This window comes from Myotis davidii, unplaced genomic scaffold (genome assembly GCF_000327345.1).
Source record: "Myotis davidii unplaced genomic scaffold, ASM32734v1 scaffold604, whole genome shotgun sequence".
NCBI classification, from domain to species: Eukaryota; Metazoa; Chordata; class Mammalia; order Chiroptera; family Vespertilionidae; genus Myotis; species Myotis davidii.
Window position 1 is genome coordinate 162502 of NW_006294875.1, and position 17814 is coordinate 180315.

At 40.7% G+C, this 17814-nt stretch overlaps 1 protein-coding gene across 8 annotated transcripts in view; it reads left to right on the top strand.

Annotated features, from left to right (window-relative positions):
- The window catches only part of TXLNG (taxilin gamma), a 56060-nt gene that overhangs the window by 10351 nt on the left and 27895 nt on the right, over nucleotides 1-17814 (top strand). For 4 of the 8 annotated variants that reach the window (XM_015567623.1, XM_015567620.1, XM_015567622.1 and 1 more), the window contains 3 exons: nucleotides 8456-8494; nucleotides 11750-12053; nucleotides 15413-15504. In XM_015567623.1, coding sequence (XP_015423109.1) covers nucleotides 8456-8494; nucleotides 11750-12053; nucleotides 15413-15504 — 435 coding nt within the window. Of the gene's footprint in view, nucleotides 1-5664; nucleotides 5712-8455; nucleotides 8495-11749; nucleotides 12054-15412; nucleotides 15505-17814 lie in introns of those variants that run through there. The other 4 variants (XM_015567619.1, XM_006769427.2, XM_015567624.1 and 1 more) reach the window with 2 other exon arrangements.

Consider the following 17814-nt stretch of genomic DNA (forward strand, 5'->3'; position numbering starts at 1 on the left):
TCTTTTCTCTGCCCAATGCCATAGGAATGAGATTCCTTTAAGGTTCACCTTGGTTTCCATCATTTCTGAGAATAGTTCCATCTTGTAGGACCCACCACTACATCTATCCATCTGCAGAGACATGGGCCACCTCCTTTAATTCACACCATCTCTACCATTTTTCCCTAGACCAGTGGTTTTTAACCTTCTGACCCTTTAAATACAGTTCCTCATGTTGTGACCCAACCATAAAATTATGTTCGTTGCTACTTCGTAACTGTATGTTATGTAATGTTATGAATCGTAATGTAAATATCTGATATGCAGGATGGTCTTAGGCGACCCCTGTGAAAGGGTCGTTCGACTGCCAAAGGGGTGAGACCCACAGGTTAGGGCAAATTCTCCTTTAAAAGCCAGTTATTAGGTCCTGCCCATAGGCAAGGGAGGGGATTATGCAAGGCTGTGAACCCCAGAAGGATCAGTGGGATCTTTTAGGGGCTATGTCAGAGCTGCCTTCCACACATTAACATAAAAAATGGCTTCTTAAAATTGAAAGTAACTGATTTTCTGAAATAAAAGTTGGTGAGAGACTGGCATTGTTTTAAGTTTTTACAGATTTCTTTAATAAATGATTTAATAGAAGACAGCTGAATTCTCACATCGACTTCTGCATTCAATTTGTGGCAATATGCCATTTTAGTTGAAGTACATGGAGACAGTCTGGCCTCACACATATATGTAGTTGGCACAGGGAAGAGTATTTTTAAAAGTCTTTTTAGGTAATTGGAAATTCTTTGATACTATCCTGTAACTCAGCAAGTAGTTTTTTTTTTTTTCTTTTTCTAAGTAGTAGTTCTTGAAGGTTAGTTGGATCTGAAACCCTATGGAACTTTTTGTATTATTATATTAAAATCTATTGGTCTGTTTTGCATTTTGATTGGATGTTTTTTCTCATGCATCATTTTGTAACATCATCCTATAGTCATTTGGGAAATACTAGTTTATGGAATTGTGTTGATCTTCTAAATATTGGCACACTTTTTTCTAAATAACAAAATCACATTAGTTACTATCACCACTGATTTCATCAGAAAAGTGTTTTGAAGTATTGGGAAGGGTGGTGGCAGATAGTTTTTAAACATTTTTAATTTTGTTTGAATACTCAATTTTTATTATTATTTTTTTGAAAACTCAATTTTTACATTGACAACATCAGTCAATTGCCTTGAACTAACAGGCTCGCTTCATATAGTTTGGAGGAAATTAGGGCCAAATGGGCAAGTATGAATAAACAACCACTGTTTGTCTTCTTTTTTTTTTTAATATATTTTATTGATATTTTACAGAGAGGAAGGGACAGGGATAGGGAATTAGAAACATCAATGAGAGAGAAACATCGATCAGCTGCCTCCTGCACACTCCCCACTGGGGATGTGCCTGCAACCAAGGTACATGCCCTTGACTGGAATCGAACCCAGGATCCTCGAGTCTGCAGGCTGATGCTCTATCCACTAAGCCAAACCGGTCAGGGCTCTTTTTTAAAAAAATATATATTTTTATTGATTTCAGAGAGGAAGAGAGAGATAGAAACATCAATGATGAGAGATAATCATTGATTGGCTGCCTCCTGCACACCCCACCCGGGGGATTGAGCCCACAACCCGGGTATGTCCCCTTGGCCGGAATCGAACCTGGGACCCTTCAGTCTGCAGGCTGATGCTCTACTCACTGAGCCAAACCAGCTAGGGCCAACCGCTGTTTGTCTTAAAAATAAAACAACCCGCCAAAACCGGTTTGGCTCAGTGGATAGAGCGTCAGCCTGCGGACTGAAGGGTCCCAGGTTCGATTCCGGTCAAGGGCATGTACCTGGGTTGCGGGCACATCCCCGGTGGGGGATGTGCAGGAGGCAGCTGATAGATGTTTCTCGCTCATCGATGTTTCTGACTCTCTATCTCTCTCCCTTCCTCTCTGTAAAAAATCAATGAAATATATTTAAAAAAAAGAACCTGGGCATCTAGAGTAGTATCTTAAAAAATATATATATAACAACCCAAAACACAGAAGGTAATCCATGCAAAAAGCTGCCAGTTGGGCTCATAATTCAGAAGCTGCATTAGTGCTTTTCCTTGATTTTGCCATCATTCTTCGTTGTGTGGTAGAAGTGCCTTATGTATACTTTCTGTGTCTTGACACTTAATTAGAAAGATGTGTACACAAGAGCTGAGATTTAATACAAACTGATAATTTTTAATTGCTTCCTCAATGGCATTTTAAATTAAAACTTGCTTTTTCCACATGACTTTTAGTATTAGATTGGTGCCACTGCCTTGATTTGTGCAAGGAGCCAACAATGTTACTTCTGCTTTTGCATCACCAGTGCAAGTGTCAACACCAAAAAGACAGATAATAACTCAGTACTGTTATGAATATAATTTTTGAGCTTGCAGACCACCTGGAAGGCTTCACAGACCATAGCTTGAGAATCAGTGCCTCCAGGTTTTATCAGAAGTGGGGTTTTCTTTTCCTTGTTTCATCTTTCCCAAGACCATGCTTTCAGAAGAGAAGAGGCTTATTTTTTCCTATTCCTAGGACTTGTTGTTAGCAGCGTGGCATCCCAATTATTATTGACTCAACTGCTTTATCTTGCTAATGGGATAATTCAGTAATCCTAGCAAGCAGAATATTTTCGTTGCTCAGGGTCTGCTGGTCAGCCCTGGCAGATGACCAGAATAAAGGTAGGCTTTATTTGCTAAAGGGTTGAAGAACCTTCTAAACCAAAATATTTTCATCATTATTCTTTTATTATGTGTGGTAAAATACATATCATAAAATTTACCATTTTAACCATTTTTAGGCATGCAGTTGAGTGGCATTAAGCACATTAACAGTGTTGTGCAACCATCAGCACACTCGAGAACTTTTTCAACTTCCCAAACTGCAACTACTCCATTTGTCCTGCCCCAGCCCCTGGCAACCACCATTCCATTTTTTCTCTCTATGAATTTCACTACTTTAGGTATTTCATGTAAGTGGAATCATACAGAGAAAATCATTGATTGGCTGCCTCCTGCACTCCCTATACTGGGGATCGAGCCTGCAACCAGGGCATGTGCCCTGACTGGGAATTGAAACGTGACCTCCTGGTTCATGAGCCGACACCCAACCACTGAACCAGACTGGCTGGACGACACCATTTTTAATATAGTAAATTCCCATATATGGCTCTGTGTGGTCTGTTTTTGAAGATAGCGCTATATAATTAGGAAGTCTCAAAAAAGTATTCCATGCCTACAATAAAAGTAAGATCTCACCTTTGGGGCTTTATATTTTGAGATATTAAGAATTTATTGTCTTAAAAAACACCAGAATATAATTACATGCTAGTGCACAGTAATAAATCATTTTATCTGTTAAAAATAAAAACCCTTTATTTTTATTTCATTCCTTTGTTCTAACACAGTAAAACAGGCTACTGTTGACCTACCAGGTATGGCTCAGTGGATAGAGCATGGGCCTGTGGACTGAAGGGTCCAACATTCGATCCCGGTCAAGGGCACATGCCTGGGTTGCAGGCTCGAACACCAGTAAGGGGGGATGCAGGAGGCAGCCGATAAATGATTCTCTCATCATTGATGTTTCTATCTCTCCCTCCCTCTCCCTTCCTCTCTAAAATAAAAAAAGATACGTTTTTTCTAACAAAAAAGCCCACCCTAACTGGTTAGGCTCAGTGGATAGAGTGTCAGCCTGCAGACTGAAAGGTCCCAGGTTCGATTCCAGTCTCGGGCACATGCCTGAGTTGTGGGCTCAATCCCCAGTAAGGGGCATACAGAAGGTAGCAAATCAATGATTCTCACATCATTGTTTTTTAAAAAGCCAGGCTACTATTTGAGGAGGCATTGAGTTATATAATATAATACATATTTTAACGACTTTGGTCCAAAATGATTAAAACAGAATTTTGAGATGAATGATTGATAAAGTGTTAGCTGTGTGGAAAACTTTGCTATCCAGAATAATTCTTTGAAAGATTAAGATAGCTTTAGTATATAAACTATTGTAAATGACTCATAAAGCTAAAGTCACTTTTCTAATTTAAAAAGCACATGAACCCAACTCCATCCACTTATTTAAAAAATAAAAAAGCCCATGAAAACGTAATTTTTATAACAGGTTTGTAAAATTTATATTTGGAAATGTAAAAGCCCCTTAAAATACTGGAAATGTTTAAGAGGGAGGTTCATATTTATAAAACTAAGGCCAATAGCTGGTGTCCTAAAGAGGTATCGTGTATCTTTGCTATCATCAATATTTCCCTGTGCCTTCTGCCCACACTGGGCCACATTGGGCCGGCAAGCATGCATGCACTCTTGTCCTCACATTCCTGTTTGGTAGTTGAAAACTCTTAGGGTAAATTATTAGAAACATAGGTTTGAATAGATTTTTAGAGATAATTTGGGGCACAAATAAGTTGTTTTTTTTCTTTTTTTAAAAAGAACAACACCTCAGTGCCTTAAATAATCACTTAAACTTATTTAAAGGTATCTGTACCCCGAATCAATTCTGCCTCCCCTCTCTAAATTTCTGAGTTAATCACTGCTAAAAATTGTAGAGCTCTTTCCCATTGTTTTCCTAAGTTCATATTGGTATATCTAGCATGCTATGTATTTTTAGATGTTTTGTAACTGCGTAAGAGATCTTTTTGACTTTGACCTTTCATTTTCCAAGGCCGATGTATGAAGCGAGGAGAGTGGTGCAATGAAGAGAACATAGGCTCTTGAGTTTGACAGCCCTGGCTTTGAATTTTATTGGCTTCTTTTACTGAGTTTAATATGATCTTGGGCAAGTTACCTCACCTTACTAAGTCTCATTTTCCTTATCTGGAAACAGTAAGATCTCCCTCTCAGTGGGCTGGGAAAGGTTAAATGGGGTAACAGGGCCCTAGCCAGTTTGGCTCAGTGGCTAGAGCGTTGGCCTGCAGACTGAAAGGGTGCGGGTTTGATTCCTATCAAGGGCACATACCTCGGTTGCAGGCTAGATACCTGGCTCTGGTCTGGATGCATGTGGAGGCAACCATTTGATGTGTCTCTCACATTGATGTTTCTCTCTCTCTGTCTCTCCCCCTCCCACTCTCTCTAAAAATCAATGGAAAAATATCCTCCGGTGAGGATTAACCAACAGCAAAAAAAATGGGGTAACAGGGCTTGCAAGTTCTGAAGGTTCTGGGAACCTTATCTACTTGGTAGATTTCTTTAGGAACCCAAGGCAAACTGAGGATCACTCCCCAGGAAAACGCATAAATGTACCCAGCTTCCCACCAGCTCCCTCCGAAGAACCACCCCATCCCTCAGCGGCAAGGACTGAGTGATTTTCTGCTCTCAGTATGTGCCTGGCACTGGTGGAAGGCATTCTAGCTCATTTAAGCAGATGGTAGTGGAAATAATTAGGAAGTGGATGTGGGTGTTAGCTTTTGTTTTTTATTTACACAAGTCTTAGAAAAGAACAACCATTGCTAATATTTAAGCTCTTTAAGCAAAATTAGCCAAAGAAATATGGTTCTTTAGCTTTAACACTTATTTGAAAGAGCATAGCAAAGTTTTAAACTTTAGAATTATTCATCTTTCTCTTTATTCACAGAGTAGACAGGAAAAACTTATTTAAATTTTTTTTCTTTTAGGCTTTTAAATCCCATGCAGGCTCAGTTTCAAATGTGTTGATCCAAAAAGCTGTTACAGGTAGTAGATGAATACAGAATATTCATGTTCATTTGTTAAAATTTCTGTAATACTTATTCTTTGTTTCTACAATTAATAGTAGGTAAGTTGGTGACTCTCCATTTTGAAAGACTCTCTTCTTCAGTTAAGGAGACATCTTAGGCCCAGCCTATGTGACTCAGTTGTTGAGCATCAACCTATGAACCGGGAGGTCACAGTTTGATTCCTGGTCAGGACACATTCCCAGGCTGCGGCTGGATCCCGAGTAGAGGATGTGCAGGGGGCAGCTGATCAATGATTCTCTCTCATCATTGATGTTTCTATCTCTATTTCTCCTCCCTTCCTCTCTGAAGTAAATAAAAATATATTATAAAAAAAATGAGACATCTTAGCTCCAAGTATTGAGACAGTGGAAGGCAGATGGAAAAATGCATCCTTTGACAGGTGGGTAGTGTCTGGAGTGGGGAGTGTGTTGGGGTTTAGGATTCTAGTAAACTTGGTTGGGGCTGAATGGTATGCTCTCTACTATCTTTCAAGCTACAAGAGCTAAATGCACTGCTCATGACTTGGACTGATCAACATAATGAAAGTTTTATGATTTTGCTTAGGAAAAGGTTCACATAGAAATTTAATCTTGAAAGTACTTACTGTTGGTTTCATTTTTATTTTAGATTGGGATTTAAATAAACATTTTTTCCTCTTATTTTTCCTGATAATAGGTACTATATTAGAGAACTCTATTCATCTTGGTATGGTATTTAAAAAACAAGAACAAACTGTTATGAAGGTAACTCATGGTCCCTAACTTGAAAGGTAAAAGCAGGCATGCCGTGAAGCCCAGGGGACTTCTGCTCTGGCCCCACTCACCCAGTTTCTCTCCATTAATATATTTCTTTTTTTAAAAAATACATTTTTACTGATTTCTTACAGAGAGGATAGAGAGTTAGAAACATCGATGAGAGAGAAACACCCATCATTGCCTCCTCCATGCCCCCTACTGGGGATCACACCTGCAACCAAGGTACATGCCGTATTTATTTTTTTAATGTATTTTATTTTTTACAGAGAGGAAGGGAGAGGTACAGAGAGAAACATCAGTGTGAGAACCATAGATCAGTTGCCTCATGCACACTCCCCACCAGGGATGTGCCCACAGTCATGGTACATGCCCTTTACTGGAATCGAACCTGGGACCCTTTAGTCTGAGGGCCAACGCTCTATCCACTGAGCCAAACCGGCTAGGGCAGGATTACAGTTTTATGGCTAAAGAGTACTGAGTTTCTTTTTGAGGTGATGAAGGTGATTTAAAATCGTTTGTGGTGCCGAACCGGTTTGGCTCAGTGGATAGAGCGTCGGCCTGCGAACTCAAGGGTCCCGGGTTCGATTCCGGTCGGGGGCATGTACCTTGGTTGCGGGCACATCCCCACTGCGAGGCGTGCAGAGGGCAGCCGATCGATTTTTCTCTCTCATCGATGTTTCTGACTCTCTGTCCCTCTCCCTTCTTCTCTGTAAAAAATCAATAAAATATATTTTAAAAAAAAAATCGTTTGTGGTGATGGTTCACAGCTCTAAACTCTAAAAGCCAGTGAATTGTACACTTTCAGTAGGGTGTACAATTAAATCTCAGTAAAAGTGTTATGAAAAATCACTAAGAGAACTGAAAAACTATAAATAGCCCTAGCTGGATTGGCTCAGCAGATAAGAGCGTCAGCCTGTGGACAGAGGGGTCCTGGGTTTGATTCCCGTCAAGGGCACATATCCCGGTTGTGGCTCCCTCACCAGTAGGGGATGTGCAGGAGGCAGCCAATCGTGATTCTCTCTCTTCATTGATGTTTCTGTCTCTCCCTCTCCCTTCCTCTCTGAAATCAATAAAACAAACAATCAAAAACTATAAATTAACAAGTTTCATTCCTCAGGTAGCTTTCTTATTAAAATCGATCTTAGGGTAGGCCTCAGGTTTTCCTTGGTGAAAATTATTTATGCTCCTCATCTTCCAAATTGCTTGCTCATTATATTTGGATATGGCTTTACACCATGCTTTCTGGTGTTATGTGGGGTTTATTATGATTATGCTTCTGAGAAATTCTATTATGTGCTAAGAGTCAAAAAATCTTCATTTTATTTATCTTTGAATAGACTTTCATCAATATTTAAAGCCAAAATTGTTGTTTTGTAACCCTATTCCTAATACTAATGGTTTTCAAGGGATAGGTTTGAAAATTATTTTTTTTAATTGAGGAAGATGATATTAATAGTACTCATTTTTTTCACCTTCTGTATTGCTTTTGTGTAAAGGGTCTGTGTTAATATTATGTGCCCAGCTAGTATATAGCAGTTAAATATCTCATATAAAGTAGAGGTAGGAACTAGTAGTTAAATGTATAATGTAGTGTTAAAATGATCACTTTGCATTTGGTTTGAGATTAATACTTCTGAAGTATGTTATTGGGGCATATTAATTGCTTTAAGTTTCTGCAGTAATGAAATTTAACAAAGGACATTTTTTAAAACTTCATCATTAATTTTTAAATAAATTTAATACCTATGGATTACACTTGAGAAACAATGCTCTATAAGAATGCATTACATTTAGAAGTGAAATTAAAAAAAAACCTCACCGAGGACATACTTAGAGGAAGTGGGTGGGGGAGAGAAAGAGAGAAACATTGAAGAGAGAGTGATACATTGATTGGTTTGCCTTCCATATGTACCCCAAACCCAAAACCCTGTTCGGGAATTGAACCTGCAATCTTTTGGTGCACAAGATGATGGTCAACCAGCTGAGCCACTCTGCTAGGCTAAAAGTGAAATTAAAAAAATTTTGAACGGATTAAAGAGTCTTCAATATTACTTTGTAAATTCTGAATTAGGCTTAGAGTGTGGCATCAAACTGTAACTCAAAATAGCCCATTTCCCCTTAATGCATTAGTTTTGTAAGAAGTGAAAGTATTACATGTATAGTATTTTTAAAGTATCATGAAAAACAACACACTTTTCATCTCTCTTCCTAGAGGAAAATATTTCTGTTTTGGTTCTTGATTAATTTTGAATAATACTAGTATATAAATTACAAAGTTTAAAATAAACGTTATTGAAGTAACACATACATTCAGTAAAGTATACAAAACACAAATGTTTAGGCTTAATGAATTTTCACAAAGTGAGCATCCATGTTGCCCCATCTAGATCAAGACAGAATATTACCAAGCCCTGCAGAAGGCCCTGCCCTCAATAGTAATCACTCTCCTGATTTCCAGCACCGTCGGTTGGCTTTGCCAGTTTTTGAACTTCATTAAATGGTTTCCTAGAGCAGCGGTTGCCACCTGGTGGTCGGTGAGGTCTGAAAGGTTGGTGACCGCTGGTTTAAGGAAACCTTTGGAACAGCGGTTGCCAACTGGTGGTCCATGAGGTCCAAAAGGTTGGCAACTCCTGTCCCAGAGTATATATTCTTGTGACACCTTCCTTGCAACAGTCTGTCTTTGAGACTCATATGTGTTGCTGTATCTCGTCGTAGTTCATTGTCATTGCTGGATGGTCTGAACATGTTAGAATGATCCATTCTTCTGTTGATAGGAATTTGAGTTGATTTCATTTTGGGGTAATTACAAATAGTGTTGCTCTAGACCAGTGGTTCTCAACCTTCTGGCCCTTTAAATACAGTTCCTCATGTTGTGACCCAACCATAAAATTATTTTCGTTGCTACTTCATAACTGTAATGTTGCTACTGTTACGAATCCTAATGTAAATATCTGATATGCAGGATGGTCTTAGGCGACCCCTGTGAAAGGGTCGTTCGACTGCCAAAGGGGTCGCGACCCACAGGCTGAGAACCACTGCTCTAGACATTTCTTGGCCTTTGGCTGCACGTATGTACGCACTTGGGTAAAATCCTAGGACTAGAATTAACCATGTTGGTAGATATCCATATTGCTAAAGAATTTTTCAAAGTAGCTGTACCAACTTGTTCTTTCAAAAGTACAGTACTTGATTTGTCAACCTCTATATATATCTATATATATTATCTATCCTATATAATAAAAGGCTAATATGCAAATCAACCAAATGGTGGAAGGACCAGTTGCTATGATGCACACTGACCACCAGGGGGCAGATGCTTGACACAGGAGCTGCTCCCTGGTGGTCAGTGCACTCCCACCGGGGGAGCACTGCTCAGCCAGGAGCCAGGCTTGCCTCACGGCAGTCAGACATCCCCCAAGGACTTCCGGACTGGGAGAGGGTGCAGGCCAGACTGAGGGGACCCCTCACCCCTGTGAATGCACGAATTTTCTGCACCAGGCCTCTAGTATATATATAAAAGGCTAATATGCTAAGTGTCTGACCATCCGACGGGTTGCTGTGACACGCACTGACCACCAGGAGGCAGAGCACTCTGGGACCCCTCAGGGGATATTGGAGAGCTGGTTTTGGCTGGATCCCCACAGGTCAGGCTGAGGGACCCCACCTGCCAGAGGGACCCTGCTTATTCTGCAGATGCCCTTTGAGCCACAGCGCCACCCCAGGTGTGGTCGGCCAGGGAAGGACTGTGGGAGGTTGGCTCCAGCGCGTGTCTGGCCCGACACCCTGCCCCACCGGCCACCTTCTAATTTCCTTTCAGTGTGCACGAATCTGTGCACTGGGTCACTAGTTAGACTATAAAAGATAAGGGTTTAGGTCCCTTAACTTCTCTATTCCCTGCTTTGATACTTTAAATTATTTTTAGTTATTCAGTTGGATATTATTATAACGACATAATCTGTTCTAGTAACTTTGGAAAGTAGCTTTTGTTCATTTGTGATAAGAGAAAGATATTAGACATCCCCTGATTGGATTATTTAAAAAAAAACGAAAAAGCTCTCTTTCACACAGAGAGGAAATCGTACAGAATTTAAATTGGTGCCACATCATATGAACAAGCAATGTGAACAAGCAATGTTAACGAGGAGGGGGAAACCCATGGATAAATGGTAAAATTATTGATTTGAGAATAAAATGCTACAATAAAGCCATCTCTCCATTGCCTACTAGCTATATTGGAGTAGGCATACCTGCTTAAAACATTATACTCAAAATTTTGTGGCTTAACACGGGAGAACTTTATTTTCTTGCTCCTGTAATAGTGGTTTTGGTGTGGACAGTTTGTGGCTTTTGTGTCTGGCTTCTTTTATACAGCATAATTCTTCAACTTCATCCATGCAAACTTGTACTTTAATAACAGTGGTGTGGGTGTTTTTTATAAGAAGGGTGACTTATATGTACATGGGCTTTAGGGGCCTAGGCTGATTTCATCCTGTAGCTCTGCCATCTCATAGGATCTTGAAGACCTCTGCATTCAGCCACAATGGGGAAGAGGTGATGGAGAAAGAACATGTGCTTCTAAGAATAAAAATCTTGTTGCAGAAGGGACAGTCATCACTTGGGCTCACATTCCATTGGTGGGAACTTCACATGGGAGTCCCACCTAGATGTAAGGGACTGGGAGACGTAGTCTTTAGCTGAGCACTGGCCCAGCAGTATCAGCTCCTTCAGGATACTGGAGGAGCATGGGGTTTTTGCTGGACCTAGTGAGCCATCTCTTCTGTACCATTTCCTTGAGGATAAGACCAGAATAATTTTTTTGAGGTAAAATTGGAATATAACATGTTTCAGGTGTGCAACATTGTAATTTGTCATCTATGTACACTACAAAACAAAGTGATCCCCACCAAAAATCTACCATCAAGACCAGAATAACTTGTGTTCATTAACTTGGTATAATTTGTGAAGGTGCTAATTAAGCAGTGGAGGTTTTATAGGGAAATAAGTTTAGATTTACAACTAAATGTCTTGTCTTGCTTTCTTTGGTACTACTTAGGTGTGTGATTTTTTTTTAACTTTGCTTTTTTACACTTTACAATTAGGTCACCTCTCAGTGAAACTTAGAAACTACCTACAATATTTACATCAATTTTACAAACCACTAAGAGAAAAAAGCTGTCAACTTATGGTGTGCTGTTGGTAGTAAATGTTGATTACATTTAATTTAACCCCCTTTTCATCTTTTTTGCTCCCTTCCTTCTAGTTTGTGATTGGTGCAATGGAAGAAGCTGGAATGTGTGGGCTAGGGGTGAAAATGGATGTATTGTGTACTTCTCAATCAAACGATATTCTTCAACATCAAGATTCAAATTGTGGTGGAATAAGTAACAAGCATTCACTGGAAGAGGCTGAAGGCAGTGACTTTATAACAAAAAACAGAAGTTTGGTGAACCCAGCCTACTGCACACAAGAGTCAAGAGAGGAAATTCCTGGGCGAGAAGCTAGAACAGAGCCCCCTGATGGTCAGCAAGATTCAGAGTGCAACAGGAACAAAGAAAAAACCTTAGGTAATAATCTCTGCTTAGTGGTTGGATGTCACACGCAGCTCATTTATTTTGTATTTCCTGCCACACAGGTGATTATGAACATGGCCTGTAGTGGCCAGTATTAAGGTGGATGTTTAGCGACTGTTGTCTTCAGTGGGGCCTGTCTGCCTGTCTGCTGCAGTTCTGTACAGGAGGCAAAGATAGAGTAGGAAGTTCTCTCCAAATAAGCAATAAATGGTTTTTGTGAAAAAATTTGGGGCCAACTTAAAGGAATTAATATTTGACTTGTCTTGTTTGCATCTTTAATATGTTCTGACCAAAATTTACTCTGAAAGCTATATATTTATTTGATCACTTTATTTAAAAACTAGTCATAACAATTTAGAGATGACAATGTTATCTGCAGTTCTGAAAGTGGGTTAAGACTGGCTTTCAAGGGTATGTTTTCTTTTTGCTGCTATGTTTGAGATTTAGGACTAAGAATATGATACATTGAATCTCGTTATGAAATCTGAAATCCCCTTTTATTTTAGTCTTACTGGTTGCCTGTAAGTTTTTTAAACTTATTATACCTAAAATTAACAGTGTTTAATTTGTGTGGTTTTCTATACGCTAAATTAGAATTATCTTTCTTATTAAGTCCATTTTCTGCTACATTGGAATCCTTAAAAATTTATGGAAATATAATAAAAAATAATTTTAATTCCTTGCAAACAAGACAGATTTCTTCAAAAAGTCAGCAGCCCCAATTATATGCGTAACAGCAGATGGAGTCTTAAAAAGTTACACATAACATTACCATGTGATTATTCATAATAGCCCCAAAGTCAAAACAGCTATCATCCATCAGCTCATACAATGGAATATTATCCTATACAATAAAAGAGAAACATGTAAATTGACCATCCCTCCGCTATGCTTACCAGCCAATCAGGAGTGAGTATGCAAATTACCATGACAAAGATGGCGGGCCTGTGGTCAGCGCATACGCGCACAGGGGCCGAGCGGCTGGGGGCAGGTGTCTTATTCTGCAGCTACCAAGATAAAATGTCTCCAGTTTGCACAGGAACACAAGGATTGGAGAGTCGAGCATTGGAAAAAAATCATGTGGTCTGTCTGATGAATCACATTTCCAGTTGCATTACGCAGATGTCAGAGTGAGAATTCAGCAGAAACAGCATGAAAGTACCTCCGGTGCGCACATCCTCTCCTCCCCCCCTGGCGTGCGAATGTCCCCAGCACGCTGTCACCCTAGCACGCCTGCAACAGTCCTGGACCAAGGCATGCACAAGTTCCCTCCGCTGCACTTCCATCAACCCCAGCATGCCTACGTCCCCCACAGGACATGCGCATGTCTTTTGGAGAGTGTCTGGGTGTTCTGGGTGTTGAGGGTGGGCGCCTCTGAGATGACAGTGAGAGGGTGGAGTGGTGATGCCCTGTTCCTGCAGAGGCCAGTGCAGCAACGAGACAGGTGACTTCCCTGCCCTGGCCACTCCAGACCGGTGGGCAGCCTGTGCTCTGGGCCTGTAGGCAGCGCGTGCGGAGAGCCTCTGGGCTGGGGAAGCAGGCTGGCAGAGGCGGCCTGTACTCCCCACATGGCAGCGGGGGTAGCTGTGAGCGTGACAAGTGGAGCCTGCAGGCCTAGCTGAAGTAGCGCCTGGAGGCCATCAGCGCCGAGGAGTGGCTGTGCAAGTCCTTCCTCCTAGCCCAGAAGGTGCACGATCGCAGGGACAGCCACTGTGGCGGGCCAAATTGACGTCCTCCTGGCTGCGCCACGGGGGTTTGCGGATCTGCGAAGCCACAGGCCTCCGGTGTGCATATCCCCCCATGGCGTGCAAACATCCCCCAGCACACTGTCACCCTCCCGTGCCTGCAACAGTTGCAAACCAAGGTGTGCACAAGTTCCCCCCGCCTCTCCACTGCCCTTCCATCAACCCAGCATGCCTAACACCCCCACACATCCCCTCTGATGCGCTCACATCCTTTGGAGAGTGTCTGGGATGGGATAGTCAGGGCAACTGCAGAGGAGGAATGTGCACTTTGGATGCCAGCACCCATGAACAAAGGGTGCCCTGACTCGGCCTCGCTCGCTTGGGGCCTAGCGCACTCCTGCTGGGCAGTGAGTGACAAGATATGCTTTTCCGAGTTAATAAGAGAAAACTGATTCTCCTGCTGCCCACGAAGGTGGAAAGTGGAGTGGGAGACATGCGGGAAGTGAGTGAGATTCCCTGTCTGGGGGTTCCAAATCTGCTGTTGGTTCCTTTCACTGCTGACTAGAGATATATAGGGTGTCCCCCCAAACTGTATACACACTTTGAATACCTACTAATTTCAATGGGTTTAAGCATGAAAAGAAAGAAACAACAATGGAGCTGTCATCTGTTAAAAGTGTGGGCACAAACCCTCAGTTGGACATTCCCTGAGGGGTCCCGGATTGGAGAGGGTGCAGGCCAGGCTGAGAGGCCCCCTTCCCCGTCCCCCTCCCACCTGTACAAAATTCGTGCACCGTGCCTCTAGTTCAGCAATAAAAAGGAGTGGTCGAGCTGGCATGACTCAGTGCTTGAGCATCTACCTATGAACCAGGAAGTCACGGTTCAATTCCTGGCCAGGGCACATGCCTGGATTGTGGGCTTGATCCCTAGTGTGGAGCGTGCAGGAGGCAGCTGATCAGTGATGCTCTCTCATCATTGATGTTTCTCTCTTCCTCTCCCTTTCTCTCTGAAATCAATAAAAATATATTAAAAAAATAAAACATTATAAATGCCACTTGTCCCCTTGTGTCTCAGTCACCTACTTCTTTCTCCCTGCTGAAATCTTTAAATATTATTGTTAAGCTCTTTTTCCCAAGGGAAGAGCTATCTTGACATCTTTTTATTTACATTGAACTTGGTTAACACAATATGCTTCCGAAATCATTCAGATGTTATTTAAATTGTGCATTAGGAAAAGACATGTGTCACAAGTGAGTGTGTATCTTAAGCAGAGAGGACCAACTGAAATTCCCTTTGAACTTGCTTCTATATTTGTACTTGGTTAGGAGAAAGTTTTTAAAAATATTCTGCCCTTTGTAACTTGCCCTTTATCTTAAGTTGGATATCATTGGGTAGGCAGGGGAATTTTTAAGCCTTCAGCAAGAGTTCTTACAAATAGCTGTGTTAGAGAGTGAAGAAATTAGGGGTGGGGGTGTGGAAGGGGTGCCTATCAAACTCGAATTTAAAAATAGCTTTCTTAATTTAGCTGGTAAATCTCTTATTTCTAATTATAGGCATAAATTATTTTACTTTGGGTGTCAGAACATAGGAAGTGCTGTGTAGAATTTGCAGGTTAGATTAGATCTCATTCTTCTTCCAGGACTTATTTCTTATCTTGTTAATCATCAGGTAAAGAAGTTTTATTATTGATGCAAGCCCTAAACACCCTTTCAACTCCAGAAGAGAAGCTGGCAGCTCTCTGTAAGAAATATGCTGATCTTGTGAGTATTAAATCAAGGGGTTGAGGACCATATAAAATATAGCAAAATGGATATGTGCTTGATAAGTTTTTTTAAAATATATTTTCATTGATTTCAGAGAGGAAGGGAGAGGGAGATAGAGATAGAAACATAAATGATGAGAGAGAATCATTGATTAGCTGCCTCCTGCACACTCCACAGTGGGGATCTAGCCTGCAACCCAGGCATATGCCCTGACCAGGAATTGAACTGTGACCTCCTGGTTCATAGGTCAACGCTCAACCACTGAGCCATGTTGACTGAGCTGTGATTTTGATGTAGCTTTAAATGCTAAATTAGGTTTTATTCTAAAATTGAAGAGGAGAATCTGATTTCTTGGGGCTTTTTTTGTTGCTGGTATGACAATTTTATAATGTCATTTTATAATGAGTTTTTGTAAAACTCAGTTCGGAGTATGTCTAAGTCAGTATTTTCATTCCTGGGTCATGCTTTTCATCATTTGGGCTATAATGGTTCCTATATTTAACTTTTCCCAAGGGAATTTTAGAGTTAAAGGTTTTAGCCATTGTGATTGAGATTGTGAGTTGGATGAAATAGTCTACTAAAACAATACTGTATCTTGGGAAATTTTTATTTACCATATACTGTGTGCCAAGCATTCCTTTTTCCCAGTTTCCTCCAAAGAAATTGACCTTATTTGTTCTGGGCCTATGTTATTTCAAGTAGCATTAATTCTCTTTTTAAAATTAAGAAAGCAGCCTCAGTATGGAAATACTGCCATCCTTTTTGAACTAAATCATGGAAACGTCATAGAATCCTTTGAAGTAAGGATTTTGGAATGCTTTTAGAATTCTAATATAAATGTTAAAATTAGTGCCTTTTGCCGAAACCGGTTTGGCTCAGTGGATAGAGCGTCGGCCTGCGGACTGAAGGGTCCCGGGTTCGATTCTGGTCAAGGGCATGTGCCTGGGTTGCGGGCACATCCCCAGTGGGAGATGTGCAGGAGGCAGCTGATCGATGTTTCTCTCTCATCGATGTTTCTAACTCTATCTCTCTCCCTTCCTCTCTGTGAAAAATCAATAAAATATATTTTAAAAAAAATTAGCGCCTTTTATGAAATACTTAACGTGAATCATCATTGACAATTTATATGTATTTTCATCTGTTTTTTAAAAAATATGTTTTTATTGATTTTTAGAGAAAGAGGGAAAGGAGAGGGATAGAGAGATAGAAACATCAATGAGAGAGGAACGTCATTCTTTGGCTGCCTCCTGCATGCACCCTTACTGGGGATTGATCCCACAACCTGGGCATATGCCCTGACCGGGAATCGAACTGGCAACCTCTTGGTTCCTGGATCAACATTCTACTGCTGAGCCACACCGGTGGGGCTTCATCTTTTGTTAAAGCAGTTATTCTATATTATAAATACTACTTTTTGTCAATGACCAGATCATACTAAGTTTTGGAGAAGGATGTGCATCTACTTGATCTACTTAAATAATTGATGGGAAAAGAAATTTGCCAGCCACTCTGGCAAACAGTTTGGTATAGTAATGTGAAATAGAACATTAGAAATCACTGCCTAGCAACCCCACTTCTAGGTTTGCACCCAAGAGAAATTGTTGCATGTGTGTGCGAAGAAGCACATCAGAATGTTCATATCATTGTAATAAAACCTGGAAGCAATCCAAATGCTCAGTGATAAATGAATGGGTCAATACAGTGTGTTGTGTGTTTTGTATTTTTTAAAAAGTGTAATATTATGCAACCTGTTGGCTGAATCTGATGAGGCCTGTTTTTGTACTAAGCTAAGAATGGTTTTTACATTTTTAAAGTGTTGTTTAGAAAAAGAGGATGGCACAACAGATATCCTAAGTGACCTGCAAAGCCTAAAATATTTACCTTCTGGATATATATAAAGTTTGCTGTTCCCTGGTCCATAGCTACATGTGAATAATCTGGATGGCTCCTAGCAACATAATCTACAGCTGTGCTGTCCAAAACAGCCAATAGTCACATGTGGCTATTTAAGCTTATATTAATTTAAATGAAAGAAAATAAAAAATTTTGTTCCTCAGTTGCAGTAGCCACAATAAAGTCAAAACAACTAAAACCAAAATGATTTCTTTTAGGACCACACACAGATGACATAAAAGAAAGAGGCGAGCAAAGGAGTAGTGAACCCAAGATTCAGAATTGTGGTTACCTTGAGGCTGGGAAGGCTGGGGGGACTTCCATTCCTCAGTGGAGTTACAGATGGTGTCTGCAGAACTTGCAGCCTCTTGGAGTTGTGCCACAGAGAGATTACTTTACAAAAGTATTACTTTT